The 26,077-nt window shown below is 47.7% G+C and overlaps 13 protein-coding genes across 13 annotated transcripts; 7 read left to right on the top strand and 6 right to left on the bottom strand.

Annotated features, from left to right (window-relative positions):
* Positions 1-171: 171 nt before the first annotated feature.
* Positions 172-972, top strand: LY89DRAFT_782000 (uncharacterized protein; the record flags this gene model as incomplete). Its single annotated transcript, XM_018222535.1, has 1 exon — positions 172-972. One exon carries the CDS (start codon positions 172-174, stop codon positions 970-972), a length of 801 nt encoding a protein of 266 aa, XP_018071066.1.
* Positions 973-1,008: 36 nt separating this feature from the next.
* Positions 1,009-1,338, top strand: LY89DRAFT_733717 (uncharacterized protein; the record flags this gene model as incomplete). The annotated part of the gene is made up of 1 exon (XM_018219837.1): positions 1,009-1,338. One exon carries the CDS (start codon positions 1,009-1,011, stop codon positions 1,336-1,338), a length of 330 nt encoding a protein of 109 aa, XP_018071065.1.
* Positions 1,339-2,586: 1,248 nt separating this feature from the next.
* On the bottom strand, positions 2,587-4,508 carry LY89DRAFT_63125 (uncharacterized protein). Its single transcript, XM_018211271.1, has 3 exons — positions 3,974-4,508; positions 3,696-3,928; positions 2,587-3,646 (listed from the first exon to the last, which is right to left on the bottom strand). The coding sequence occupies exons 1-3, from the start codon at positions 4,355-4,357 to the stop codon at positions 2,794-2,796; spliced, it is 1,470 nt and encodes a 489-aa protein (XP_018071064.1). The 5' UTR covers positions 4,358-4,508; the 3' UTR covers positions 2,587-2,793.
* Positions 4,509-6,111: 1,603 nt separating this feature from the next.
* Positions 6,112-8,344, top strand: LY89DRAFT_781998 (LCM-domain-containing protein; the record flags this gene model as incomplete). The annotated part of the gene is made up of 4 exons (XM_018222534.1): positions 6,112-6,177; positions 6,233-6,275; positions 6,809-7,195; positions 7,258-8,344. The coding sequence occupies 4 exons, from the start codon at positions 6,112-6,114 to the stop codon at positions 8,130-8,132; spliced, it is 1,371 nt and encodes a 456-aa protein (XP_018071063.1). The 3' UTR covers positions 8,133-8,344.
* Positions 8,345-8,478: 134 nt separating this feature from the next.
* Positions 8,479-9,647, top strand: LY89DRAFT_707226 (uncharacterized protein; the record flags this gene model as incomplete). Its single annotated transcript, XM_018217587.1, has 7 exons — positions 8,479-8,607; positions 8,667-8,695; positions 8,752-8,814; positions 8,868-8,968; positions 9,017-9,070; positions 9,120-9,159; positions 9,206-9,647. The coding sequence occupies 7 exons, from the start codon at positions 8,479-8,481 to the stop codon at positions 9,645-9,647; spliced, it is 858 nt and encodes a 285-aa protein (XP_018071062.1).
* Positions 9,648-9,728: 81 nt separating this feature from the next.
* On the bottom strand, positions 9,729-11,742 carry LY89DRAFT_669173 (uncharacterized protein; the record flags this gene model as incomplete). Its single annotated transcript, XM_018213072.1, has 6 exons — positions 9,729-10,010; positions 10,077-10,376; positions 10,700-10,763; positions 10,881-11,133; positions 11,203-11,603; positions 11,684-11,742. 6 exons carry the CDS (start codon positions 11,740-11,742, stop codon positions 9,729-9,731), a joined length of 1,359 nt encoding a protein of 452 aa, XP_018071061.1.
* A 1,545-nt stretch (positions 11,743-13,287) lies between these two features.
* On the top strand, positions 13,288-15,349 carry LY89DRAFT_733712 (uncharacterized protein; the record flags this gene model as incomplete). The annotated part of the gene is made up of 5 exons (XM_018219836.1): positions 13,288-14,098; positions 14,150-14,230; positions 14,278-14,607; positions 14,655-14,929; positions 14,978-15,349. 5 exons carry the CDS (start codon positions 13,288-13,290, stop codon positions 15,347-15,349), a joined length of 1,869 nt encoding a protein of 622 aa, XP_018071060.1.
* A 180-nt stretch (positions 15,350-15,529) lies between these two features.
* LY89DRAFT_561096 (uncharacterized protein) lies at positions 15,530-16,030 on the bottom strand (the record flags this gene model as incomplete). The annotated part of the gene is made up of 1 exon (XM_018208453.1): positions 15,530-16,030. A coding segment is annotated over one exon (501 nt), but the record flags the coding sequence as incomplete, so codon positions are not given.
* A 1,153-nt stretch (positions 16,031-17,183) lies between these two features.
* LY89DRAFT_747835 (NAD(P)-binding protein) lies at positions 17,184-18,314 on the top strand (the record flags this gene model as incomplete). Its single annotated transcript, XM_018221140.1, has 2 exons — positions 17,184-17,886; positions 17,926-18,314. The coding sequence occupies exons 1-2, from the start codon at positions 17,274-17,276 to the stop codon at positions 18,312-18,314; spliced, it is 1,002 nt and encodes a 333-aa protein (XP_018071058.1). The 5' UTR covers positions 17,184-17,273.
* A 45-nt stretch (positions 18,315-18,359) lies between these two features.
* On the bottom strand, positions 18,360-19,089 carry LY89DRAFT_63047 (uncharacterized protein). The gene is made up of 2 exons (XM_018211242.1): positions 18,994-19,089; positions 18,360-18,946 (listed from the first exon to the last, which is right to left on the bottom strand). The coding sequence occupies exons 1-2, from the start codon at positions 19,001-19,003 to the stop codon at positions 18,453-18,455; spliced, it is 504 nt and encodes a 167-aa protein (XP_018071057.1). The 5' UTR covers positions 19,004-19,089; the 3' UTR covers positions 18,360-18,452.
* Positions 19,090-22,467: 3,378 nt separating this feature from the next.
* Positions 22,468-23,434, bottom strand: LY89DRAFT_63037 (uncharacterized protein). The gene is made up of 2 exons (XM_018211239.1): positions 23,122-23,434; positions 22,468-23,065 (listed from the first exon to the last, which is right to left on the bottom strand). The coding sequence occupies exons 1-2, from the start codon at positions 23,313-23,315 to the stop codon at positions 22,591-22,593; spliced, it is 669 nt and encodes a 222-aa protein (XP_018071056.1). The 5' UTR covers positions 23,316-23,434; the 3' UTR covers positions 22,468-22,590.
* Positions 23,172-23,582, bottom strand: LY89DRAFT_684790 (uncharacterized protein). Its single transcript, XM_018214954.1, has one exon. The coding sequence runs from the start codon at positions 23,566-23,568 to the stop codon at positions 23,338-23,340; it is 231 nt and encodes a 76-aa protein (XP_018071055.1). The 5' UTR covers positions 23,569-23,582; the 3' UTR covers positions 23,172-23,337.
* A 320-nt stretch (positions 23,583-23,902) lies between these two features.
* Positions 23,903-26,022, top strand: LY89DRAFT_707224 (COP9 signalosome-like protein complex subunit 12). The gene is made up of 3 exons (XM_018217586.1): positions 23,903-24,398; positions 24,448-24,775; positions 24,827-26,022. Exons 1-3 carry the CDS (start codon positions 24,070-24,072, stop codon positions 25,844-25,846), a joined length of 1,677 nt encoding a protein of 558 aa, XP_018071054.1. The 5' UTR covers positions 23,903-24,069; the 3' UTR covers positions 25,847-26,022.
* The last annotated feature ends 55 nt before the right edge of the window (positions 26,023-26,077 follow it).

Raw genomic sequence — 26,077 nt, 5'->3', positions numbered from 1 at the left:
CTACCTACATAGCACCGCAAGACTTAGCACAAATCGGGCAACTAAGACTAAGAGTTACCTTGTCTTTGGCGCGCAACTACAATCGAGAGAGCAAGATCGCAGGACTCATTTCGGACCCACAGGGCTTGTAAGCACCAGTGAACGACCAATATTTGGTGGAAAAGAGAAAAGATGCATCCCTATGGAAGACTGCAGTTATCTCCTGATGACTATGAATTCGGCCTACCTTCAGGCGAACCCGTGCTGGTATCCGAGGGAGAACTTGCACCGGAAGTCATCGCAGAAGTGATAGAAATCCTCAAAGTGGATTGGCTTGTATCGGAGCGCGACCGATTCCACCAGCAGCTTCAGCACGACTGGACACCTCCCGATTCAGAACGCATGGGATCTGAAATGATTCAAGTTTACAGCAGACGCCAGGAAGAGGGCGATGACTTGCTGGGCATCAGCAAGTTGCTTCATGCGACCGAGACTTATTTCTGCAATAAAGCCACGGTTTTCTATTGGATGGAATCGGCAAAAATAAACCGTTCCGATGTTGATGGGCTTGTGATCCTGGGAAGTATTTGGAATACCTGGGTCGATGCGCTTGGCAGGCAGCCAAACTTCCAGCTCAACGACTTCTTCGCGGTCCCTGTAAACATCACCAACAAAGTTGCCAGATCACAATATGTGGAGACAGTTCCAGAGATACTGCGAGCACACGTGTCGATTTGTTCTCAGGTTCGAGAGGCGTTCGAAAAGAAAGAATCAAGGTGGTGGAGAGGGAGAGACTCGAGATTTTTCAGCCTGCACCCACTCTGCGAGGCAATGATAGTGGTCTTCGACGAATACAAGTTTGTGCAGTCGGGCTACGTAAAGCAAGCAGATGGCTTCCGTCACTACGAAAATGTGGCACAGCACCAAAGCGTTCTCATGATTCGAACTGGCAAGGAAGACAATCTCAGCGCGCCAATCAGCTTTGACTCTTGAAAGAGCAAAACATTGCCTCTTGCAAGAACCGAGGATATGGGCACCATCGATGTCATTCGCGTCCCTTTGGAAGTTGGTGTTCGATTCGTTGCCAAACTTCTACTCCGCGAAGAAGCGGCATTCCCTCAATCAGTTTTGGGAGAGCCTCCCATTTGCGAAGAGTCAACTCATCCATTTGTGAAGTGTGAGGAAGAAGCGGTAGCTTGGGGAGAAAAACGATTGGCACTTGCACAGAAACACGGAAAGATATCGCCCTCCTCGACAGTGGCTGAAGTGAAAGAGGTAGTGTTGATCCGTAAACAACTCGCCGAAAACTTGGAATACTATGACGACCCACCTTCTTTCAAAATGGGCCGCTGGATCTGAATGTATTGGCTACTAGATACTTGACGCTATACCCTCAAACGTGGATGTCCGGTTTAGGCATCCACATGTTCTCCAAGACACAGATTGAACAGACTGCGGACATTTTCGCCTGGAAGAACAAGGTCACCAAATTCAGCAGCATGAATTGTACTCGTCGGCTATTCAAAGCTTTAAGCTTGTGGCCGACTCACGATAGCGAGTCGGTACCACCAACATGGAATACCACCAACCTAGGACGGCAGAATTTTTGCGCCAATAAATTGTTAAAAAAAGGTACTTCCTACCAGGCAAAATTTCAGCGGCATCCCAGGTTGCTAGTATTCCATGTTGGTGGTACCGACTTGTTTTCAAACAAGACGGCCGAGCTCTGGATCAGCCGACGAGTAGACTCGCCCATTGAGGAGAAAATTTCAAAGCGGTTTTTGATGGGCTGAGCAATTCCCTAGAATTGAAAATACGAATTGCTTCGTGGAAGAGCCAGAATTTCTTCAATTGTACTTTCTTGAGAACGTTTTTGGGATTCCATCGCTTGTCAACTTTCCTGTCTGTCGTCGGCATATGTTGTAGACCATGCCCGCCGCTTCTCCTCGGCCATGGAGTTCTGCGGTTTCAGCTAGGTATGCTCATATAGATAAATTTATCAATTCATCACTTAAGTCTCGAAATAGTTGTCACTCTCGGACTGGCCTTCTAATGAGTGAACGACGACATTTCGTACTTTTTCCTAAACGAAATTAACGTAACATCGAGTGACCGCGATCTGTTTGAACATGCACGCTCATGACCTCAATCTCCACGCCACAACTTGTGGAAAAGAATAGGGCAGTGATCACAACGATAGCTCCTAGGTGCATGAAACCACAACAAATAAATTCCTCACTCACGAAAGCTAAATACACACACACTGTCCACCTCCTCAAACCATCAAACCAAACACTTCTCCTCCCAAGAATCAGAACAAGAATGTTCATTCGCACATCAGTCATAACCCCCTTCCCGCTAAACAAACCCCATCCAAACCGCCCAAAAATCGCGAACTAGTAGAATTTTGTGCCGCCGCTCCAGAATCTTTTCCTTACCAAGTATTGTGTTGTGGTTATATGAAGGGTGTTCCACTTCAAAAAGTAGATAAGTACCAAATGTAAAAGGTAGATAAGTCAAAAAAGGGTATAAAGACAAGTATCGTTCCCAGAAATGGATGGTCGATCAATCCAATTGCGCAGCAGGATATATGATATGTAGGCTAACGATATTCATCGAAGAGTAGAAGATCTCGAGAAACCAGCGCCCAAAATGGGAGGTATACATCGTCGAGAGAAATAGTGATAGACATTACGTAAATCCAGACGTATTAGAATATAAGTAGTAGATAAGCGGAAGGGTCGTAAAACGGACTAAGCCGTTGAAAGGTAGAATGGTATAGACATAGTGAATATAGACAGATGTGGTGGTGGCTCAAAGGAGGATACCAGCAACGGCGAACATGATAATGAGGCCGAAGAGGCTCTCGGGAGTGAATGTCTCGGAAGCTCCAGATTGTTTGGTGCTGGTCGATCCAGCTGGGCTGGTTGGATTAGTGGGCAGAGCTCCTGTGCCGGTCACGAGACTTGAGCCATTTGTGGTGCCAGTGCTGTTTCCCTGGAAGAAGACGTGTGGCGAATTGTCTGCAGTTGCGCTTGCTGATGTCGAGCTGCTGGCGGCGCTTGAAGAACTGTATGAAAAAGCCGAGCTAGACCAAGTAGAGCTCGAGGAATAGACGACGGTTGAGCTGGCCGCTTTGGAGCTGCTTGTCGTTGAGGAGGTGGAAGACGGCGAGGGCGTTAGCGTGGGTGTAGGTGTCGGTGTTGGAGTCGGACTAGGGGTTGGAGCAGCTTTACTTGATGCGACAGGACTGGCTGCTGCGCTCGAGGATCCGGAGTTTGAGGAACCGCTGGATCCACCAACATTGAATGTAATAATATTGGCGGTCGAGCCAGAGGGAACTGTAACGACACAGAAGTCTGCACCACCAGCGCCTGTAGCTGAATCTGGGCTCGTCACGACACCCACGCCGTTAGAAGGATCGATCGAGCATGGCAAGCCATTACAGCCTCCGCCAACGCATTCAATCTTAACACCGAAAGTCGGGGTCGTCTGGGAAAGATCACAGCCAGTCCAGATGGGATTAAGGCCAATCTTTACGAATGTGTTTCCGTTGTTGTCTGTGTTAGCACCTGCTACGTAAGGGGCCCAATTGCCGATTGGTTTTGATCCGTCACCCCAAACACAAGCATCGCCAGTATCGACTCCTGGAGGATTGATGTAATAACTGAAACCCCCATAAGCTATGTTTACTGACGGGTGATCATATGACTTACTGAGCTGCAGTGCTACACCAGTAGCTTGGTCCTGGGACAGCCAGATCTGCTGAGCTGTCTACTGCTGTGGGAATTAACATTGCTTCGTTTCCTGGAAGCACTGTTTGGCAGTAAGAGACAGTGCTTCCACAGTTGTTGACTGCTTGCACGGGACCACTAGCGGAGACACAATATTCCTTGCTCGGGAATGGCTTGTTAACGTTTCCATTCTCGTCACAATAAAGTCCACCGGCCTACAAAGTCAGCATCTTTCCTTTGCGACAGAATTTCTTACGCACCATTGACTCGGGATATGTGTACGACGTCGCAGCCGGACTCCATTGCGCCATGACTTGGCCTGGTGGACAAGCATACGGGCAATAAGAGTTGAGCCCACATGGTTGGTCTGGGCTCATCGCCCACCCACCATTGGATGACCCAGGTGTAACAGCGACGAGACCAGCATTCGAAGGGAAAGGACATGTCGAGCGCTTCTTCAAGTCATTTGTGTGTGGTCCTTCAATGCCTTCAACCCTTGGTGAAGTGTGTGCTTTCTTGTGATGATTGTGTCGCCTCTCCAATGATCCCAAATGCGACAAATGTCGACTAAGTTTCGCATCGCAAGGCGCAGAAAGAAGAAGAATCGCCGTTCCAATCGCGGCCTGGATTTCCAAAAGCTTCATCGTGGTATCATAAAAGGGATCTGCAAGCCAGATCCAGCTGATCAAAAGTCTTCTTGAAGGTCTTCGTAATGCGGAACGTGGATGAGAATCGAAGTGTTCGCACGTGCGGTCTCGAGTCTGGTTTTGACTTAATGCGGTTTGGTTGATTCAATATGCCTCGTCCCTATCCTATACATAATCCCAAGGTGTGAAAAGAGTGACTTGCGGTGAGCAACGTGGGGTTGAGTTTCCCGTAACGAACGTGTTGGCAGTGTGAAGCAGCCAAGAGCGAGTGAGGTAGAAAAGCAAAAAGATGCAGGAAGGATGAAGCACGACGACGGACGAGCTCACGATGTGGCAGATGGAGAGAGGATCGGCCTCGAAGCCCGCAAAGTGCAAAGTGCTAAGTGCTCAGAACCTTGTCTGGACTTGGCTATGTTGCCGGCCCCAGAGCTGCAATCTGCATATTCTCCGAGGGTAGAAACGAACCAACAAAGCATGCTTAGGCTCGTTCTAACCCCAATTGCACAAATTGCACGGCCAACCATGGATCTCCGCACGAACGGTGGCCGCGAAAAGGCAGAGATGGGAAATTGGAGGCAATCTCACGGTCATGTCGCCAATCACTCGGAGGCGTTTTTCTGCATGGACTGGATCCAATAAGGGGGGCCGAAGCGTCGCCAAATCCTGCGCGCGGCGTCTAACCTTCTTTCTGTGCCTGACGCTTATGCATAACAGGCAGTAGTTAATTACCCCAGGGTGACATCCACCCAATCGAGACCGCCGACGGTGCAGCAATTACATTCAGGGGGAGCAATTACAGTTTGTTTCCCCTGCTCCTGTTGCTGCTGCATGCAAGACGGTTGTCAATCCCCGTTTCTCTCGTTTCTCTGCTAGCAGGGCAGGTTCGAGGTCTCAGCGAGATTTGTCTCATGTGACTGACAGCGACGTGATGCTGCGACCGCAGATTTTCAAGGCGACGAGGACAAGGAACGAGAGTCGGATCCAATAGGAGGTGTCAAGGCGAATCTACCTGTGACAGGCGGGACGGCTTGCGCTGCATCGTCCGTTCTCCCCATTATCCAGAAGGACCGATCGTGACCACGATTATCGTCCTGTTGCTATTAATTTGACCTCGGAATTACCGTCTGATGTTTCGAAGGGACCGTAGGCAAAGTATTGTTGACATATGGCTGTAGGAGGGCGATGCTGTGCTCTCGAGATTTCCAAGATTCTCCTCATTCCGGAAGCTTGATTTATCTTGAGGTGGCGGATAAGATTAGAGATTGGGATCATTTCATCAATCCTAAACGAACGCCTCCATTCAGAGAAGGGAAGGGAAAGTGCTCAAGTCGATTGGATCCGGCGATCTAACCTCAACCCGTGGATAAAAACTTTCGAAATGATGCTGACGGCTTGGTGCAACTCATGATGGTGCGAGACAATCCAATTGTTGAAGCTGTTCTAACCAGCCGTCCGATCTCCAGTCTCTTCAATCCGTGAAACAGGGGTCCGAGTCAGAAGGCTGAGTTGTATAGGGTTTTGATGTCTTGCAGCTGTCAAGCGATCATGTTGATGAGCAGACATTATGCAGCAGATGCAGGCACCGAGTAAGCTGAACGTCGAAGAATTGTGTATCTTCGGTGGATCAGATTGTGCAGGTCCAAGTCGACACAAAGTGACACTGCCACAGAAGGCAGGCTTTTGTAATGAAGTCTGATACTATGACTTCGAAGAAGATCGTTGTCATCGAATATCTTGCCCGCAGCATCAAAATGTCTTATGGATCCGTGGCTACTGCAGTGACTGCGAGAGTTCGAGCGACTTTTGAGATGTTGGCTGTAAGAAACAGTGAGAATTGTATGTATCTCTAATTCCAACTCTGGACTTCTTCAGCCAGACAGTCTGATGATATATCAAGCTGCTGGAAAGTTGGCAAGTAAGCTTGGAGAGCTTCTTAGAAGTCCCGACCAAACTACCGACCAAAGTATCGGCCAAACTCGAGTAAAGCCCAGGGAAGTTAGAGTTCAAAGCAGACTGGTTGGCTATTGAGAGTTCCCGTAAGAAGCTGGCATTCTAGCTCCATATAGAACGGCGGAAGAATGCGCCAAAGTCCGAACGTTGGCATGCAATGCAAAGAATGAGAATCGCTTAAGAGGTGACACGAAGGGAAAATGTATGAAACAATGTAATCGGAGGACGACCTGAATGCACATTTTCTGTGCGGAGATGGTTGATGATGAAGCTGCAAAGAATGTTGTAAAGAGTGGCTGAAGAAGTGGCATTGAAAACGTGGGGCTTATCGATAATGGATAAGGAAGGAGGCTAGCAGCCTAAGCTTAATGCGATCGATGCAAAACAAATGCAATGCTTCATTGCATACCTCGGTTTCTGCTATTCTGTGGCGTTTTGAGATCAGCTCAATCATCTTCTCAAGTCAAGACGTGTATGCTAATGATACACGTAACGAAGTAACTTTTGCAGAGGATCGCTCCGGCCCCGAATCATCAACAGATATCCTCGCTGCCTCCCTCCAAAGAGGGTGTTCAGCGGTGCCAAACACACGCATCCACCTCGAATTCCAAGACATGTCGGCGCAGCAGATCCCTAATCTTCTTACCCTACGAGGCGGACCGCGGTCTCGTGGCGGAAGAGCGCGTGGGCGTGGACGGGGCGGTCCTCACAGCGGAAATCCTGAGCTCCAAGCACAACTCCAAAAGGATCGAGATGTTCAGTCAACGGATACTGACGCAGCAGTATCCCGACTCAGCGCTGTCGACCTTGGCTACCTCCATGATCCATTTGCCTCCTTGTTTGTCAATGGTCCGGGGACACGTAGACTGCCCATCATTAACCGTGGTTCGTTGAAGTTGATCTTGCTACTCTGGTCATGATCCCACCCACTGATTACTGCCTCGTAGGCACATATACCCGCACGACTGCTCTCGACATCTTAATCAACGCCTTTCTATCCCACCCAGACTCTACCCCAACAGTTCCGCAAACAAAACAGATCATCTCTCTAGGTGCAGGAACAGACACGAGATACTTCAAGCTTCGTGCCCAGAATAAACATCGTCACATTATATATCACGAGTTCGATTTTGTTTCCGTTTCTATAACCAAGGAAAGAATCATGAAAAACAATGGTCTGTTATGGGAGGACGAGGGCGAAGCTTTTTTCAAAGCACTAGAAACTGTTCCAGGCTTTGGAGAACACGAGTCGGAATGGGGCCTAGAACGATCGAAAGACGGTATCACGGAGACAACATATTGTTTCCATCCTCTTGATCTTCGACACCTCCTCAAAACTTCAAAACCGGTCCGAGGGCTGCGAACCGATGTGCCAACTCTAATAGTATCTGAATGCTGTCTATGTTACCTTGAAGTCGAAACCTCACGAGAGGTGGTAAAATGGTTTACAAGCAGAATCCCCTCCATCGGCCTTATTCTTTACGAACCTATTGGCCTAGATGATTCCTTTGGGCAAATGATGGTGTCAAATCTGGCTGCTAGGAACATTACTATGCCTTCTTTGGAAGCATACAAGACACTTCCAGATCAAAAGGCTCGGTTAGCTCAGCTTGGGTTCACAAGTGAAGGGGGCGGTCAGGAAGCTGAGACCGTGGAACAAATCTGGGAGAAGTGGATTTCCATACCCGAGAAAGAGCGAGTGGATGCTTTAGAAGGTTTGGATGAAGTTGAGGAATGGCAGATGCTTGCAAGGCATTATGCTATTGCTTGGGGATGGAGAGGAACGACAGGCTGGGAAGGGTTGGCCACTCTTCGAGCATGAAAAACTCAACTCAGACATTGAAAGTCATTCATTGTCTCGCTATCAGAACCGATTGGTCAGTCATACCCGTGGTGCGGGATTTTGACCTTCTAGAACCCCGGGCGAATCCTTCATATGGATTGTGCAACGAGTTCAATGAAACCATCCGCTGAAGATGGAAATTCCATCCTCTCTGTATGTAAGTTGAACCACAAGAATCAAGGTGAACTAGGTGCAATAACCAACTGATTGTGATATGTGCCTGACCCAAGAATATCTTCCTTACTGTACCGCATTCCTCGAGTCTTTCTGCTTGCATCGTTACTGCATCTTGTTCTGGTTTTTGCGAGCACACATTCTTAATACCATGTCGCGAACAGTGAGCAAGTTGTTCATGGTGGGGCTGTGCCTGTGTCGTGGTGTCGCTACGAGTACATATCAACTTGATACCAAGTACGCCGGAACGACTTTTTTCGACGACTTCACTTTCTTCGATGTAAGCCCTGCTGCTCTTTTTCTCATATGCGAAATGGTTATCTATTGAAATATTTTTAGATTGCGGATTATTCTCACGGATTCGTAAAGTAAGTTGCCAGTCCTACCTTCCTTCACACCTGAAAAGGCATGTGACCGTTACCAGTTATGTGGACCAAAGTACAGCTATCGAAGATGGACTTATTAATACCGCTGCAAATGGATCGGTGTACATGGGCGTTGACAGCACTACCGTGTTGAATCCCAATAACGGTCCTGGAGGAATAGTGTGAGGATAACGAGCAACAAGTCTTGGACGCATGGCTTGGTCATTCTTGATCTGGCCCATATGCCTGGAACGGATTGTGGTTCTTGGCCTGCTTGTATGTTGCAAGTCATTCTTCTGATAGATGGACACTGATAGCAGGAAGTCTGGATGGTGGGGCGCGATTGGCCCAATGGGGGTGAAATTGACATCATCGAAGGTATCTTCCTCATGAGTATAGGATCTAGTCTCGGAACTAATAAGGTTAGGTGTCAACAGTAACACAGTAAACCAAGTATCCCTTCACACGTTAGCCGGTCTCCCCTTCCCACTTAACCACCCTGACAACCTCCAGAGACGACAACTGCACCATATCTTCCAACCCACAACTCGGCGCCCTCATAAACCCCAACTGCGCCGAATACCAAAGCTCCGGCTGCGCCACTATCCTCTCTTCATCCTCCTACGGGACGCCATTCAATGCTCTCTCCGGCGGTGTATATGCCACAGAATGGACGTCCTCCTACATCCGCGTCTACTACTTCCCCCGCTCATCTATCCCCGCCGACATTCTCGCTGGCAGTCCCGACCCAGCAGGTTGGGGACTTCCGCAAGCCGATATGCAAGGAAATTGTGATGTTGATGCGCATTTTTATGAGATGCAGGTTGTGTTTGATACTACGTTTTGCGGTGATTGGGCGGGTGTTGTGTGGGCGTATGATCCAGTTTGTAGTCTGAAGGCACCGAATTGCCAGACGTATGTGGCTGGGAATCCGGGGGCTTTTGAGGACGCGTGAGTGTTCTGTTCTTTGTATTGGGATGGGGAAGAGAGCTAATGATGGGTCGTACAGGTATTGGTTGATAAACTCTTTAAAGATTTATACTAAGGTTCCTAAGGCGAGTTCGACAACGGCGGCTTCGAGTTCTGCATCTGAAGAGATATCGAAGAGTAGTAGTCTGGTTGCAGCTGCGACGATGACGACTGTGGAATTGATATCAACGTCGATTTCGGTAACTAGCCAGGTTGCTACCACCTCGACGTTGAGTCCAGTTTTGTCGCTGTTAAGCTCTGTGCCTAGCGGAACGTCGACACCAATCTCAACATTCTCAAGCTTCACGACCGCTGCTGTTCCAGCCTCGATGTTATCATCGTCATCAAGCTACGGTGTTGGAGCAGCTCCCACATTGCTATCTTCGTCCTCTTCCGAACCCCTGCCTTCACACACTAGCTTAGTGTCGATTTCCATCCTTGGTGCAGCTTCCTCCCTGACTTCGTCGTCTACTCCGCAATTCCTGCTATCTAGCACTACGTCTCTTAGCTTGTCAGTGACAAGTTCTAGTGTCTTACCACTTCTATTGTTAAGTTCCACCCTTGGTGTGGCCCCCACCCTGACATCTTCGTCCGTATTGCCAGTGCTGCCCTCTGATTTAACCTCTGTTATCGTGCGGGGGACAAGCTCTAGCATCAACCTGCTTCTATCTTCTACATCGATATTGAGTTTTGGCTTCAGCGCGCAACTCTTGTTCTAGGATCTTCTTCGCTTCCAAGAATCTTGCAATCTAGCTCTGCCTCAATTGCCCTGCCAATGTCAGGCTCTAGTCTAATGCCGCTTCTGCTTTCAACATCATCGTCACGTTCCAGCCTTGGTACAGCTCCCACGCTAACGCTTGCGTCTGTATCGTCATTAATGCTGTCGAAATCTATATCTACTGTCTTACCGGTGACGAACTCTGGTGCCAATACACGCCTTTCTTCAACATCGTTAGCGAATTCTGGCCTTTCGACACGGCAATCGTCAATATTAATATCAAGTCGCTCCTCGTTGTCCAGCACGACAAGCATTCATACATCAACGCCACTACTGGTTTTATCAAGCGGCACAGCTGCAACGTTGGCATCGACCTCCCGACAACTTTTGTCATCGTCAAGCGTTACTGTTGTTCACCTCTCAACGTCATCCGTTTCTACACAAAGCGGCTCTGTTAAGACTATAAGTAGTCTTCTAAGCACAGGTCTCAAAGTTACTTACATGTCCCTAGTCAGCTCTACCAAATTTACGAGCAATGTCCCAAGCACAAGTCTGAAATCGACGTCTACCAGCTCAAGCATAAAACTCACATCTACAGGCACCATACATACGAGCTCAACTGTACCAGTTTTCAGCTCCAAAAGCCCAAGTCTCTCACCATCGTCATCAGTGTCTAATACCAAATCGACCCAAGCTGCCCAATTCATTTCCAGCTCCTCTTCATCTTCCTCAAAACTCTCATGGCTTTCAGCCTCTAAGTCCAGCATTCAAGCCGCTCAAGTCATTCCCAGCATCTCGAGCAGCCAGAAATCCTCACCTCTACCTGCATTATCCTCGAAAGTCACCAGCACGAGCCGAACCTCTTCTACCTCGTCTCGCTCTATATCATCGACCTCTCTCCTCCCAACCGTTACAAACGCTGTCGCACCTGTATCTCCTTCAAATAAAAATAATGTCTTTGCACGAGCTGATAATTTCACCTCTGTCGTCCCCGCCAGATCCGTTGGAGCAGTGTTGGGGAGTGTTTCAAGTACAGGGAGTGTGTTGAGCACAAAGCCTGCGAGCAATGTTACGAGTACTGTGGTTGTCATTTCTAATATGATCGAGGCTACAAGCACGGTTGGAAGTGTGAGCGCCACGGCGTCTATGAAGAGTGCGAGTCCGAGAATGGAAGGGTGGGGCTGGACATTTTGGGTTGCGTTGATGCTTGGGGTTGGTTTGGCACTATGAGGACTTCAAATCACGAGACTAATGATACAATTTTTCAATACATGAAAAGAGCATCCTGGTATCGGCTTGTTCACTTTTGCCAATACGATCGACTGTTTGATCTTCTCCGAGTGGGGAGTACCGCATTCGACATTGTGAGATTTCTTCAAGTCTCGTTCTTCTGTGTTGCGTACTGCAGCCGACTGAACGTCAAAGGGGTACTTGAAACGGCTGCCTGATCAGAAGTGGATTGACGACGCACTCCGTGCTAAAGGATACGAGACGCGTGGATTGTTCTAGCGGAGGTAGAAAGCTGGTATGAAGGGCCGAATCACGAAAAGAATCTGTCTCCTAGACTCGATGAATGTAGTCGTCACCGGGCTTCCTGGGACATATTGACTACCATCAAAGGGAAACTTCAGAGTGGAGGTCATGTTATTAGGCATTAATTTTGAACTTTGTGTAAATTTCTGTGTGGCTTTATTAGTTAATGTTTGAAACGATGTTGATTTAATATCTAGTGCGGTACATATCGGAATACAAGAGCTGTAAATAGTGCGGAGGGGCGCATTTACCGGAGCATTTATATGATCAAGTACGCTTGTCTTTCGTCATATTGGCTTCTCAATGATTTGGGCGATGGGTCTTGTCAAATGCTGAAGAGATAGTCATTACAAGAATACCGATTGTGTTCAGATCAAGAAAGGGATAAAACAAAATCGAGATATCAGTAGTCTTCGATGCTGTTTGTAATTAGACTTTATCTTAAGGACAAAGGTGGGTATATCAATATTTGTGTGGCTTACTAAGACTTCTGCACCCAGGCGATGTGAATCAAGCATGGCCAAGGGCGCGAGTTTAGCGACACCATCCTAACACAGCGAATTCTTGACCTCAAATTTCAGAAAAAATCTTAACTTTTCATCGCAACATCAGCTCGAATCTGGCAAACTTCATTATGATCCTCCTATTGGGGACTTAGAATACTTAAGCCATATCCGATCCCGTGAGCATTACCAATGATAGTTTCCAGCACATCAGCCTTTTGCAGCAGGCTGGCGGGGTACCAGCCTTCACTTTGACCATGACATTTTATTCGACAAGTGTCTCCCTCTTCTCCTACTTCTCCTACTTCTCCTATCAATTCTCTTCCGGTTAAACAGTTTGTTATTTCTTGCAGCCTTGCCGCGTCATCTGAAGCTACCCGAAGTTGTCGTCGAAGGGCTCGGACGCGTGGCAGTGGCGTCTAGGAGCGGAAGCGACAGCTTCTTCCCAGCATCTGACTCGCTCTATCAGTGTTGACAGTACCTCCTGCCGTATTTGCATGAGTCCGTTCGTTATGATTTGTTGATGTCTGTTTAAGGTTACACATACACATGGATGTCCAGTGCTTTTCTTTTGGAAATGTTCTTGGCGTTTTCCTTTGGTACGCTTACGCGGTCAGGTGTGGACGACGCCGCGGCGATGAGAGGAATACGTTCTGTGATTACTCGATATTGAGTGATGAGATACAGTTGTTTTATAATGACATTGCTGCTTGTCAACCAAGTATAACATTTATGCACAATTTTGTGCGGTCGAAGCCGGTCTGTTTCAACGGGACTTATTGCAGTACACATTGATGGAGCCGTTATGATATGACTACTAAGATCCATGTTCGGTGGCTCTACTTTCTCCTGGGTTGTGCTGGCAGACGATCATGAACTCAACGACTCCGAACACAAGCACCTCACCTTGGCCAGACCTCAAAGACAACCTTCCCACAGGAAGCACTCAGCAAACTCGAGCATCAAGCTCAGCTACGTCGGCGCATCCTCGATGGCCGAATCCAGAAGCCTCGATTGGCATTCCGTGTTGTTCCTTAGGCTCACAGAAATGCTGGGAAGTTGCAGGTCCAGCTCTTCACATTTCACGAACCATTTTACGAGATATTGCAGAGCTGTTGAATCAGCATTCCGACTATCTACATAATGTTTCTATTCTGTTCTCAATCACATTTGGAGTATTTATGATTGGAAGCAATGAACACGACGCATCTCCAACGTTGGTCATCAGCACCGAGCGAAAAGTCACACGCATCAGATGCCTCAACATTGTTCGAAGAAGCGGAGTACTTTCTCGATTCCCTGGTGTATTGCTAGGAAGCAGCTCTCACTCTCCTACTTCATTGCAACGGATTCAATCTCGAGATACCTTGAGTGCCGCCGACAGAGAATTTGTGTTCTTTTCCCCATCCAATACGAATGATGTTTGCGGTCGATCCATTCATGTCATGGAAAGGTCCATGCCAGGCAACCTATGTCCGACGTCCATCTCGCAAAAGGCGACGATTGGAGGGTTTGTGCGGCTGCGAACTAGTGAATATGATTACGTTTATTGTGGTCTCACGGTAGCACATGCCTTCAAAGATGGAACCTACTTTCCGGCTACAATCTCAAAGATGGATTTTACCTTCGATGGAGAGACGCCTCATTCACAAGACGACACTGGCGATATAATGATGAGTGATGGTTAGTGGGGCTTGGTTCTCTTGGGGGCATACCACTAATATCCTTGTCTAGGTCCAGAGTCCCAGTCGCTTGGGCATAGATCTCAAATCTGCAATATGATCAATGTTCCGCCTCAGGACAAAACGTACTCGAGTAAGCAACGACGAAGGGAGAATTAGCGAAGGTGCTGACTACACTAGATTTGGTTGAGAGTATGAGCATTGTAGGCATCGGAAACCAATTAGCATCATCACTCAATGGTCAACATCCTGACTTGGATTGGGCATTGATTGAGATACAACGTCCTCACTACGAACCTGCAAATGTCACATCAATAGACTGGATCACTGGAGAGTGTCAACTTTATGTTGAGCGTGTTGTTCCTTCAATAAGGGATACCGTGAGCGTGCTTATTGTTACAAGTGTCGGTACTCAAACTGGTTTCGTATCGGCATCATCTATCTATTACAAGTCGCATCAAGGAGCTTCATCCGAAGAGGTCTATGTTGTTCGACTCGACGGCAGACTTGGTATGTCACCACTCTTTGCTTGATGAAATGAAGGCTGACTAGCTTAGACAGCGGTGTTACTGGATGCTGGGTTATTGATCCAGAGAGTGGCGATCTTTATGGTCACATTATCGCAAGTTGTCCGGAAGCTAGGACCGCCTACGTTGTACCAGCCTATCGAATATTCAACGACATCAGGGAACAGCTAGGTGGGACGTTAGAGCTGGCAAGCAGAACTCGAACCGACGCAGATAGCACATCACAAATGCTCGGCATGAATCAAAGTGACGACGCAGTAATACGGCAGCTGCAGATACCCAAGGCCATATTCGCAGAAATGGCTGTATGCCTCCTAGTCCACGCCTTCCACGTATTATACTAATGAAAAAAGGTCGAGACAGAAGCAATGTACCAGGCACTAATTGTAAACCCATCCAACCTGAAGCCATACATCAAGAAACTCTCACCCTACTCCTGGCACGACATCTCCGACAAAGCAAAATACGAAACGATGATTCGATTGAGCTGTTCAACTAATCCAAGAGCTCAGCCATATTGGCAAAAAGGAAAGACAGGGCACAGTGCTAGTAACCTCCCTGCAAAATGGTTCCTGTTCAGAAGATTTAGGTTGGCGGGGACCAGTCAACAGAGAAGCTTTGGTGAGGCACATCCCGAAGATCTGGATATGATGTTTGTGGGAAGGCCAGTCTCAAGGATGAGTAATTGTTCCGGTATGTCTGTTCTGACGGAAGGTCCGAGGTAACGCTGACATCCTCTGCGGGGACTTCAGAGCAACCTCTTTGATGCTGCCCATGTGCACGCTTGCATGTTTGGATCCTAGTCTTTGGCTCGAGACTTTGAATCCTCGGAAAATTTAAACGAACGAGGAGAGAGAACATATAGTGCACTTCATCTCGGCACGAGCCTCTACTTAAGCATATCCGTCTAACAAGAGTGGTTTCTCGCCTCGACTCCTCCTCCAATAATTCGTACTGTTAATCAATGAACCACAGTTACCCACTAGCCTCTTCCACTTCCTTGCGAATCCCTCCTCCACTTCCCAACTAGTCTGCAACCACGGGTCATCCCAAACAATCAATCCCGTCCTCCCACTCGCACTTCCTCTAATCTCCTCCGGGTCGACTCCATACAAGATATCCATACACAACTCCACATCATCGACCTCTTTCCCTGCAAGAATCAAATTGTCACGATACTCAGGAAATGGAAACATATCCGCCTCAGGATGATGCGGAATCTCCCTCTGAAGCCTTGTCGGCCGCATCGTCTCCGGCAAATTCTCAACGGCCAAGTCTGATCCCTCGATCCACGGCGACTCAATATCATCGTTCATCTTATCAGGATCTAACCTCAATATAAGCACCAACTCCGTTAACGCCCTGACGAGATTGAAATGCAGCAGCGTAAGCAATTTCTGATCAACCGGCAACGGGAATTCCAAGAACTGCGCAAATGAAGGAGCGGCTGTCAAGCGGTGTCGAAGAGAATTCTGGATGCAGATGTTGGGCAGGTGTCCGTAGGGACGGCGGGCAATCTCGAAATGGATCGTGGTAGGGAGTGGTATGCATGCTACGCGCTGGAATTCTTGCTCTGCGGGCTCGAGGATCGGGTCTGCTCCTGGATCCTGGCTTGCTTGCAGGGCTTCCATTTTGCGTCGTCCTGTTGGGGACCGTTAGTCTCACGTGACGATATTTATGGAAGAGCGGGTGATTTACGAGAAGCTCTCTTATTCAGACGATTCTGCAATTTTCTTCTCAATGCAGTACTGTTCTTCCCGGTCCAATCCTCATCCTTATCTCGAGCTTCGCTTCGTTGTGTCATTGGTTGAACCACGATTTGAAGCCTCTCGGTTGGTTTTACAGTCTCCATTTTCGGTGTTTGAGACTTCTTTTGGCTGTTTGTGAGGAGAGGAGATTGAGAAGGAATAAGATGCAGGTTGCTGACAGAGAAGTTATATGGCGGCCGATGGGGCTGAGATAATTCTTAAATCCGAATTTGGCGTCATGCAGCTTGCTGACCACGCTAGTGTTCTTCGCTTAGCACGGGGACAAAAAAGTACCTAGGTAAACCAAAAAAATCGAAGGCAGCTTAGCGAGAACCAACCTTAAAAATTGTAAAATTTAACAAAACATTAACAACTATCATACCGAGGCGGGAGTATGATAGTTGCTTAGTACAAGGGCGAACCATTGTTTATCCTTAGCTGCCTTCTTGGGACGGTGGGCTACGTGCCCTACTCTGGCTTTAAGTCTTTTTTCTGAGAAAAAAAGATGTATGCCTCTTAAATCTTGTCGGATCTCATACTTTAACTTGTGCTAATTCTGGAAGCAAAAAATGCTTATTTAACACTATAAAGGGTCTCGCGATATCGGGGTCGAGCTAGCCGATTTGGGCCGCAAATTCACCCTGACCTGCCCCCTTTCCACTCGCTTACCAGTGTCTAAAGCAAGTGATCGTAAAAGTTGAGCTGCAATGTGCTGACTTTTTAGAGTCATTTTATATTTACTCGAGTCCCTATTTTGAATTTCTTTCTACGTATATGTAAAGATGAGATGTTCCTAACTCTCGAAGTTGAGGGGAGCTGAATTGATCTCCCTAGTTCCGTCTCTCTTCTTTTCCAGTCTCCGCCTCAATTCGACTTCGAGCGTCTCCACCAAGCCTTCAGTATGGCTGCAACATGGACCGACATGTGTCCTCCCTCGCCTCAATTCACAGAGGCCAACATGAGCGACCAATTTGGCCGCGTCTTTCTCGTCACGGGCGGTACCTCAGGGATCGGTTACGAAACAGCAAAGACTCTCTATCACCTCAACGGCACGATCTACATCACATCTCGCTCCGAATCCTCAGCTCTAAAAGCCGTCGAATCTATCAAGTCCTCGCTTCCTCATTCGTCACAAGTCATAAAGCCCGGACGAGGATCAATATCCTACCTCCAACTCAATCCTTCCGATCTTCGCAGCATCAAATCTTCTGCTAACGAGCTTCTGAAGAAAGAAAAAAGACTGGACGTCATAATCCACAACGCGGACGTCATGCTACCCGCAGACCCGAAACAGAAAACAGAACAAGGATACCACCAACTCGGCATCAATGTCCTCGCGCCATTCATACTTCAGCACTACCTTACTCCACTCCTCCTCTCTACCGCTTCGCTTCTAGACGCAAAGGCTTTCTCAACAAGAGTCATCTGGGTTTCTTCCTCCGGGCATAGAGCATCGCCAGCTCCGGACGGAGTTGCGTGGGATAATGTAAATCTTGAGGGGACAGATAAGAAAGGTCTCAAAAGAGAGGTTGAGCGTTATGGATAGAGTAAAGCTATGAATGTCATGCTCGCGTATGAATTTGCTCGGCGATTTCAAGACAATGGCAATAGGATCCTGAGTTTGAGTCTCCATCCTGGAGCGTTGAAAACAGGTCTGCAGGGTAATTTACCCCGGTGGTTCTACGCGATTTTTGGGAGGCTGAGATATGAGACTAGAATGGGCGCATTGACCGAGTGTTGGGCTGCGATTAGAGAGATCGATATTGGAAATGGCGAGGCGGGGTTGTTGGGAAATAAAACGAGAGGAGAGAATGGTGGCTATGTGGTTCCATGGGGAAGGTGGGGCGAGGGACATGAAGGTGTGATGAATGGATTGATAGAGAAAGGCACGGGTGAAAGATTATGGGGTCTTTTGGAGGCAATTCTGATGGAGTATATGTGAAATAATGATGATTGTATTGATTTTGACTATGTTCTTCTTAAGTGAAGGCGACAGAGACCTTTGCAGAACAACAAAGTGTAATAAAAAATGCAAAGCATATTCAATGTCAAATCAAATGACACCCCGCCCGACTTGGCTTTAGCAAAACGGAGCAGCACAAGTCAAGCTGTATGGCTCCCCGGGATTTTTCGTTGAAGATGTAGATGTAGTAGTGGTGATAGGCGGAGGAATGACCAGAATACTTGAAGCAACAGCGCTGGGGTTAATGCTTTGCTGAGTTGCTGTTTTCGCGGCATGCGTGGTAGTGGATACCTGAGTAAACCCGCTTGGCGTGGCTTCGATTCCCTTACACCAAGACGTTGTAGAGGTACCTGATACCCCGCGAGCGAGACCGTATATGTCATCTCCACAGCTACAAAAAGTATACGCTCCACTATCGAGGACCGATTGACTTGATGGGTATACGCTAGTGAAGGTACTGCAACCTGACACTGACACACTTGCGTACTCTGCCTGTGCTGCACTCTGAATAAAGTCTGCAATCAAGGTCTGAGCATAGTACAGCATGGAAGCATTGGCTGTTTGTGGTATTGCAACCATGAGCATCAAGCAAGGACAGTTCCTGTTAGGTCCTGTCATCGTTAGCTCGATTGGAGGTCTCGGCGCCAGTACAACTTACCACATCGCATGTTTCGTTGTTCGAGCTTAAACAGTCGAAATCTATACACAATGGCTGGGTAAAAGGGTTAGTATGTGATGAGGGCAAAATATCGACACATACCGACTCCTCATTCTTTTCTTCTGTCCCGTCGCATCCATCATCAGGGGCCTGCGCACTCAATCCAGCTGTCGGTATATTAATTTTGCCAATAGGATTTGACTCAATTTGTTCTCCTAATTCAGTAGCCTCGTATATTATCCCAGCTGTGGCTGCTGCTGCTGCTGCAAGCCATATAATCGTTCTCGTAATTTCGATTGTGGATAACCCAGCAATGGCTGTTTTAATGAGTGATTCCATACTTTCTGCTATCGTTACAGCAACGCTTTCCCATGCCTCTGAGTTGACAAAGTCTTCGAATAGACCTCCATTCTTGGCAGCATTGGCACCTGCTGTAGCCAAGCAGACCGTGACTGGTAGCATGTTAGCGGAAAGCGCACAGATATTTGAGGGTTGACGTACAATCGGCTGCGAGGTCTCGTCGAGACATTTTCATTCCAGGTATCTTGCAAGCTTGAACTGCGCCTTGGACTGAGGCTTGCAAAGCAGCTGCGAGACCTTCTGAGAGTATGATAGATACGTCCCCAACCGATTGTCCGTTTGCAGCAGCCGTGGCGGTTGCAACGACTATTTGCACTGTCGATGTGGAAGTCGGATTGATAGTTTCAATGGTGAGATATTCACCAACCCACTTTCTTCTGTCAACTAGGATAAGGAGACAGGTTAGATATTGAGGACTTACAGCGGTTGTAGTAGAGTCAACCTCAATTTCGTACGTAAGCCATTGGGTACCCACATCGATGTCCAAGTAGCTTTGTGTCTGGTAATGTCAGTGTAGATTGCAACAGAGGATGTCAAGCCTTATAGTAGTAACAGTGGCATTATCCAAGGTGATGTATTGTGTATCGGCTCCGAATATGATCCCAACGTAAGTGATTGGATCTCCCAGGTCGTTTTCCACAGGATTGATGCGGATTTGACCTGAGCTAGTTGGCACAATTGGTTTGATGTTGTCCTCCTCACGGATTGGAAGTCTCGCAGGCTCGGTTGGTGCTGGAGCAACCGCAACAGACCGGGCACAGCGGAGACCGCTGAGAAACAACATGATGCATGGTACTGTATTCATTTTCACACTCGACTGCGGACGGTTGTGCTGACAGGTGGAAGTTTTGAACTCAATGAGAGTAACTATGACGATCTATGTATAAAATCTATGCAGATAAAGGACGCTTGGCATTCCTAACCACTGTCTGACCAGCCAATATAGCCTAGAGAGCAACATATGATGATATAATGGTGACTATGAACTCTGTTGGGTGAGCTACACTCGATACCCACCTGACAGCTCAGATCCTCCAAGACACCATAAGTTGTCTCTATCTAGTGTGGGTGTGGTTGGACAATTACGCCAAGAGGTGTGTATTGAGTTTCAGGTTTATTGATTTCATCGGAGGATTGAAAGATTCGCCATGACCAACATTGCCAGATATGCGGGTGCGCTGTTGAAGATGTTTCAGATCACCAACGTTGGCACATAAATAGACCGAGGCAGCAAGAACTTCCGCTTTCGAGATCAAATTGATGGCGTCAGGAATTCGACTTTGATAACATGTTATGTTGGGACAAAATCATACCTGCTGGCGGCAATTCGAAGGCGCAGACAGCCACTCCACTTTTCAATTGGCCGCACTTCCTTCTCAAGGATCCTTCTGATATCTTGAGGAATGGCGGCAAGTGCGGGTTGGACTTTAGAAATAGGATGGTTGGTGCGTGCAAGTGTGGTACAAGTTGGGCTGACAATAGAAACGCAGGAGACGTACTTTGTATCAAACTCTCCACGAAGGAAAGACCGGAATAGTATCAAACGATTGGCGGGTCCAAAAAACATACTAGCATTGCAGCTGTTCTTCAATGATATGGGAACTAAGGTCTAACATTGGTATCTTGAAATAGATCGTTATTGGAGATGTCCAACGGTGGAAAACCAACTTCAACAAACACACCGCAAAAGTTTGCCTCAGTTCTGGACAATCACAGACTGAAGGTGAGAAGACTTGGTGGGTATAAAGTAACCTTACTTCCCGTACAGACCGATCAACCCTCAGCATTCCCGCGAACTTTCAGAGCCCACTTCATTCAAAGTCACCCTCTTGAATTCCAGCTTCTAGACAATGATGCCTACTGTGACCATGCACCTGCTCTTGGCCGCTGCGACGACGATCTGCTCTGTGAGAGCAAGTGTTTATCTGATCGATCCGGTCTCACGCACAGGTGAGAACTAGATCTTGACTTGTTATGTCTTGCTTAGCTTCGTTAGCGGACATGCAAGCCTTCGTTCAAAAAGCCATGACTGGAGCCTTTGTGGTAAGGTTTCTTTTGCTGTTGATGCTATTATGTTCGTCACTTGCATTCGAAAGGCTTATATGCTTTTACTTTCAATATATGTTCAAGCTGACATAGCAAAAACCCAGATGGCAACTGCAGGCTTGAAAGCTGGCAACTCGGCATCCAATACAGATAAACAAAACGAATTGACCACGTGGCTGCTAGGCTCGACCCAAAAGGGTGATCAACTTATTGCCCGTAAGTCAAGCTCTTCTTTCCCATATGTTATCTGACCATAGAACAGCGATGTATTCCGCTGCTGGCGGTGTTCTGAGATTTAACCACCAGACGGACAACCAAGCAGAGTTAGGCAAAGATGATCTGGTAAGTGTGGCAACGGCGAGAAGAAATTGCTCTTATCCATATATGAAGAAAATTTATTGCGACCAGAAAAGACTCAAGACGCGTGTGAGGGATCCACGATATCTTTACGACGAAGGCAAGTCTCCATAAACCATAAGAGGTGAGATAGATCGAGACTCACTTTTTGAATTTGCAGATAATCAAGATGTCACAAGTGCTAAACTTGCACTGCAATGCAGTCTCGTCACATTGGCATACGTGACAACCCCCGATGAAGACTTCTTCCAGCTTCAAATATGCCCATGGTTCCTGAGATACGGAATGACGGTCAATTATCCAACAACAAATGACCTGCCGCTGTCTTTGTGGCAGTCAACTAGGGTGAAATTGGTCCCATTGTTGGCCAAATTTTACACCCCAATCGATGTTTTCTCTCTATCTGATAAGCTTTTGCTACATGAGGTACGTTGCTAAATCGGCATGGAGTGCCGCTTTGACGATGCAAAGATGACACATGCGACCCGCGACCAAACTCGATAGACGGACGACATTGGAGGGAGAGCAGGCTGTGGTAGGCTACCACAGCACCACCTCTGAAATCAATTTGGAGAGCTGATTCAAACATTCAACAAGGCCGGAAAAATTGTATAGCACTATCAACATCAAACGTCCCTGGAAGGGGACCTGAAAAAAATGCTGGTAAGAGAGTATCAATAAAGCCCTTCAACAGCCAATGCTCACACCTTCGGCGGACTAGATACATGGGCCTTGTATGGTTCCGCGTCACTGATAAATGAGAAAGCTGGACAGGTGAACGAAGACGGCACCATTCAACTGTATCCTCTCCCAGCACCATCTTAAATTTGGCGCCTAGAGTTGCGGATTTGAGTATTGTGTTGCAGAGGGGACTGTCTTGATAACGCATGGTAGTTTAGTCCAAGGAGCCTTCTCGGCTCCGATATCGTCTGGAACGATGAGTTGGAAAATCTTGGGTCCGGTGATATTTTTGATAGGTTCGATAGTGGCAGCAGCGTTCTCTGGTGGTAAGCTACTCCAATGAATACCGGAAACCCTCAATGTGACTCGCAAGTCCTGAAGCCCCGCCATTCGAGATATGTTCCGCCACACCATTGTCCATAACGTGTTTCTAAATCGAACTCGCCTGTCCTTGATGTTGTGGTCTGCTTGAAGCGGAGGGTCTCCCAGATATGTCCATGTGAAGCGCAGCAATCTGATAGAGTCGATACGTTGTGGCAAGAATAACCTTGGCATGAACTCTATGCAGTCTGATTGCCAGACAACGAAAGTATTCTGCGAGTACAAAATGGCAATCGTTTCGAAATATCTTTTTTTTTTTTGCAAGTAAGCACGTAAAGCAAGGCGAAGGCATCGGCGGCTTACATTACATGACATGTCTGAAGGACCGCCAAGGCATTGTATGTCTTGGTTGTGACCGGAGATAGAGTGTCTTGCACACGACATGCTCTGCCGATACCGCATCCATTACACAGATGCGGTGTCAAGGAGGTACACATGACTCCACGAAGCCGCCCCTCTTGCAATTGGATGTGGAAAGTAGTGTTACCAATGCTCATTTTCAGTATTAATTGGCGTATTTCATAAGGCAGCTTGGCTAGAAGTGGAGACTGCTTTTGTGTATTGCCACTTGGTGAAGTGAGTGCTCTTCGATGTCGAGGGGGTTTGCGCGGTAGCGGACCTGGGTGCCGTCGCAGGCCTTGACGATTGGTGCTTCTTACCTATGCGCAACAAAAGCAGAAATGGCGAAAGGAGAACAACGCAAGTGCCAAAAACCACATAAGCAAGACCCACTTCGATGAGGGGATGCATCATGAGAGAAAGCCAGTGTCTTGAGATATTGCGCAATTCAAATGACGAGAAAAAAAAAAGCTTGCTGAGAAGGAACGCGAACGATTCAGTAAAAGCTTTCAGATGCCAACATCCGGTCTTGTTGGAGCGACCCACATCTACCAACTTCAGTTGGAAGCTCAAAGTTGGTATGCGGTATATGCAGGTTCCGCCGAATAAGTGATGGTGCCCGATGATGGCACAGCATGAACAAACAAGGCTGAATTGGGCGATTCTGCAGCACTCGCTGCTGTTGGTTCATGATGAAGACACGAGGAGTGAGGTGAAGTTGAGGCCAAGGATTAGAGACTAAACTGTTTTGGGTCTAGCAAAATATTTCTCCAGCCTTGTCTTCCCATTGTCCGCCTCGTCACTCTCGAGAAACACAACACAATAGGAAATGAATAAGTAGCGCATCTTCTTATAATAACATTTTCCCACAGCACTGAATGGCTACCCATTACAACAATTGCGCTCGTCACCATGGCTTTTCTCGACGGATACCTCGCTGACATTTCGCAATTCCTCAAAACAAAGGACGACGAGAAACTACAGAACTATCTTCGAGTCGAACCTCCCCTGCCTGATGACTTCACGCAGCTCAGCCTCGAATTGAAGAAATCATGGCGCGACAGCAGCAGACTCGAGAAGCACGTCGAAAGACTTATTCCAATGAGCGACGATGACAAGGCTGACGAGGGAGGATCATGGCCTGGGTTTCTGGCATTCATACAAGAATACTTGGAATACTGGAGGGACGTCAATTTTGATGACTTGGTACGAACACACGACCAATTGAGCAGTTTGGCAAAGTAGGTGCCCTTATTCCGCAAGCATACCGCAGAATAATAACACCTTCAGCTCCTGCATTACCGCAATGTCCAATGCGACATTGGGTATTGTGTTGCTTCCAGCTACGATTCAGTTATGTACAGTTCTGGCGAAACTTGCGACCATGTTGGACAAGAGACCAGACCTCACGAGCAATTTGAACACAATCACGGACGCGGAGCAAGGCGAGAGGAAGACTTTGGTGGAAGCAACGGCCGAGTTGATCCAGCGGGCATTCACAATTTGCTTGACTGAAAGGACAGCCAACAGGAACGGCGTTAGCAGAGATGGCAAGCCGGAAGGGAAGAAGGTGGGCATATACTCGTTCGCGAATATGGTCCTCAAGCTTCTTTTCCAGGTATGACCTTCCTAAAGCATGCGAGAAGCACATCTCTAATAAGCTCTCCAGTGCAGAAAGACACGACTTGCGAATCAATTGTTCACGAATATCTCTGCGAACTCCCCACCACTCAGTCTATACCCAGCAAGTCACCGTGTCCAGTTCCTGTATTATTTGGGACGCTATCATTTCAACAATAATCTCTTCTTTTACGCCCAGCTCTGCTTGCAAGCAGCTTACGACCAATTACCTCGCCTGGCTACATCCCACCGACGAGCTATCCTAATCTATCTCATTCCAGCCAACATGATTCTTGGCCGCTTCCCTTCTGGAGAATTTGCCAATCGACCGGAAGCCGCCGATTTACTGCCAATATTCATGCCCGTGGTAGCCGCCATCAAGAAAGGCAATATGGTCGCATTCAAGCACTCCCTCGGCCCCCAGTTAGGGAACGAAAAGTGGCTTTTTCACCACGGTGTCCTACTCCCCTTACTATCGCGCTGCGAACCCTTAGTCTGGCGGTCTTTGGCCCGGCGAGTTTTCCTCCTCACCTACACCTTCCCCTGGGATCCAACCTCCAACAAAGCAGCAGTCTTAAACTTGTCAGATATGCTCGCCGCCGCCCAACTCTGCCAAAAGCTCCTCGAGGGTTGGATAAGACCGATTGACAACATGACAGAGATGCAAAACGGCCGCGTTCACCCCAACGCCATGTTCATGAAGCGTCCCTCGCTAGCGCCGCCTCCGGAAGGTCGGAAGAAATTGTCTCCCAAACAGGGAATTATTTTCTGCAACAAAATGCCGCGGATGCTCGACGTCGAGAGCATCGTCGCTGGTCTTGTAGCCCAAGGATTCTTGCACGGATTCATGAGCCACGCACAAGGGAAGTTCGCTATCATTGGATCGAAGCAGAAGAATGGACCGTTGAATGCGGGGTTCCCGAGTCCGTGGGAGGTTATTTCGGCGAGAGCTAAGAGTGAGAAGAGAGATGAGGAGGTTCCGGGGTGGATTCAGAAGGAGAGGAAGATTGGGATGGGCGGTGTTGTGAACCTGTCTGGGATTGCGAGACCAGTTGGTAGTGGTGGTTGAAAAAGTTCTGGTAGACTGGATATGAGAGATGAATTCATGAGGATGTGTATGAATAAGGAGGTAATGACTATGGCAGTCATGCTATGATTGGTAAATCAATCTTCACGTTGTTGGAGGGAAATTGTGATAGATCTCGATTTGTATACAGTGCAAATACAGTGGAATCGAGTAACCAGCTGAACGTGAAGTTTGGTTGTGATATCCGCGAAGACTCGGTGTCTCTCAAAATAG

This window comes from Mollisia scopiformis, assembly GCF_001500285.1.
Source record: "Mollisia scopiformis unplaced genomic scaffold LY89scaffold_12, whole genome shotgun sequence".
Lineage (NCBI taxonomy): Eukaryota > Fungi > Ascomycota > Leotiomycetes > Helotiales > Mollisiaceae > Mollisia > Mollisia scopiformis.
The sequence above is the reverse complement of the archived record's forward strand: the minus strand, read 5'-3'. Positions and strand labels throughout refer to the sequence as shown.

Excerpts from the sequence above, each read along its gene's own strand:
- LY89DRAFT_63037 (XM_018211239.1), bottom strand. The coding sequence starts at position 23,315 with ATGAGCATTGGTAACACTACTTTCCACATCCAATTGCAAGAGGGGCGG. Across the intron at positions 23,066-23,121 it reads CTTCAGACATGTCATGTAAT|ATATTTCGAAACGATTGCCA; the intron begins GTAAGCCGCCGA and ends AAAAAAAAAAAG.
- LY89DRAFT_684790 (XM_018214954.1), bottom strand. The coding sequence starts at position 23,568 with ATGCATCCCCTCATCGAAGTGGGTCTTGCTTATGTGGTTTTTGGCACT.
- LY89DRAFT_707224 (XM_018217586.1), top strand. The coding sequence starts at position 24,070 with ATGGCTTTTCTCGACGGATACCTCGCTGACATTTCGCAATTCCTCAAA. Across the intron at positions 24,399-24,447 it reads CAATTGAGCAGTTTGGCAAA|CTCCTGCATTACCGCAATGT; the intron begins GTAGGTGCCCTT and ends TAACACCTTCAG. Across the intron at positions 24,776-24,826 it reads TCCTCAAGCTTCTTTTCCAG|TGCAGAAAGACACGACTTGC; the intron begins GTATGACCTTCC and ends TAAGCTCTCCAG.
- LY89DRAFT_63125 (XM_018211271.1), bottom strand. The coding sequence starts at position 4,357 with ATGAAGCTTTTGGAAATCCAGGCCGCGATTGGAACGGCGATTCTTCTT. Across the intron at positions 3,929-3,973 it reads ACACATATCCCGAGTCAATG|GCCGGTGGACTTTATTGTGA; the intron begins GTGCGTAAGAAA and ends CTGACTTTGTAG. Across the intron at positions 3,647-3,695 it reads TGGTGTAGCACTGCAGCTCA|TTATTACATCAATCCTCCAG; the intron begins GTAAGTCATATG and ends TGGGGGTTTCAG.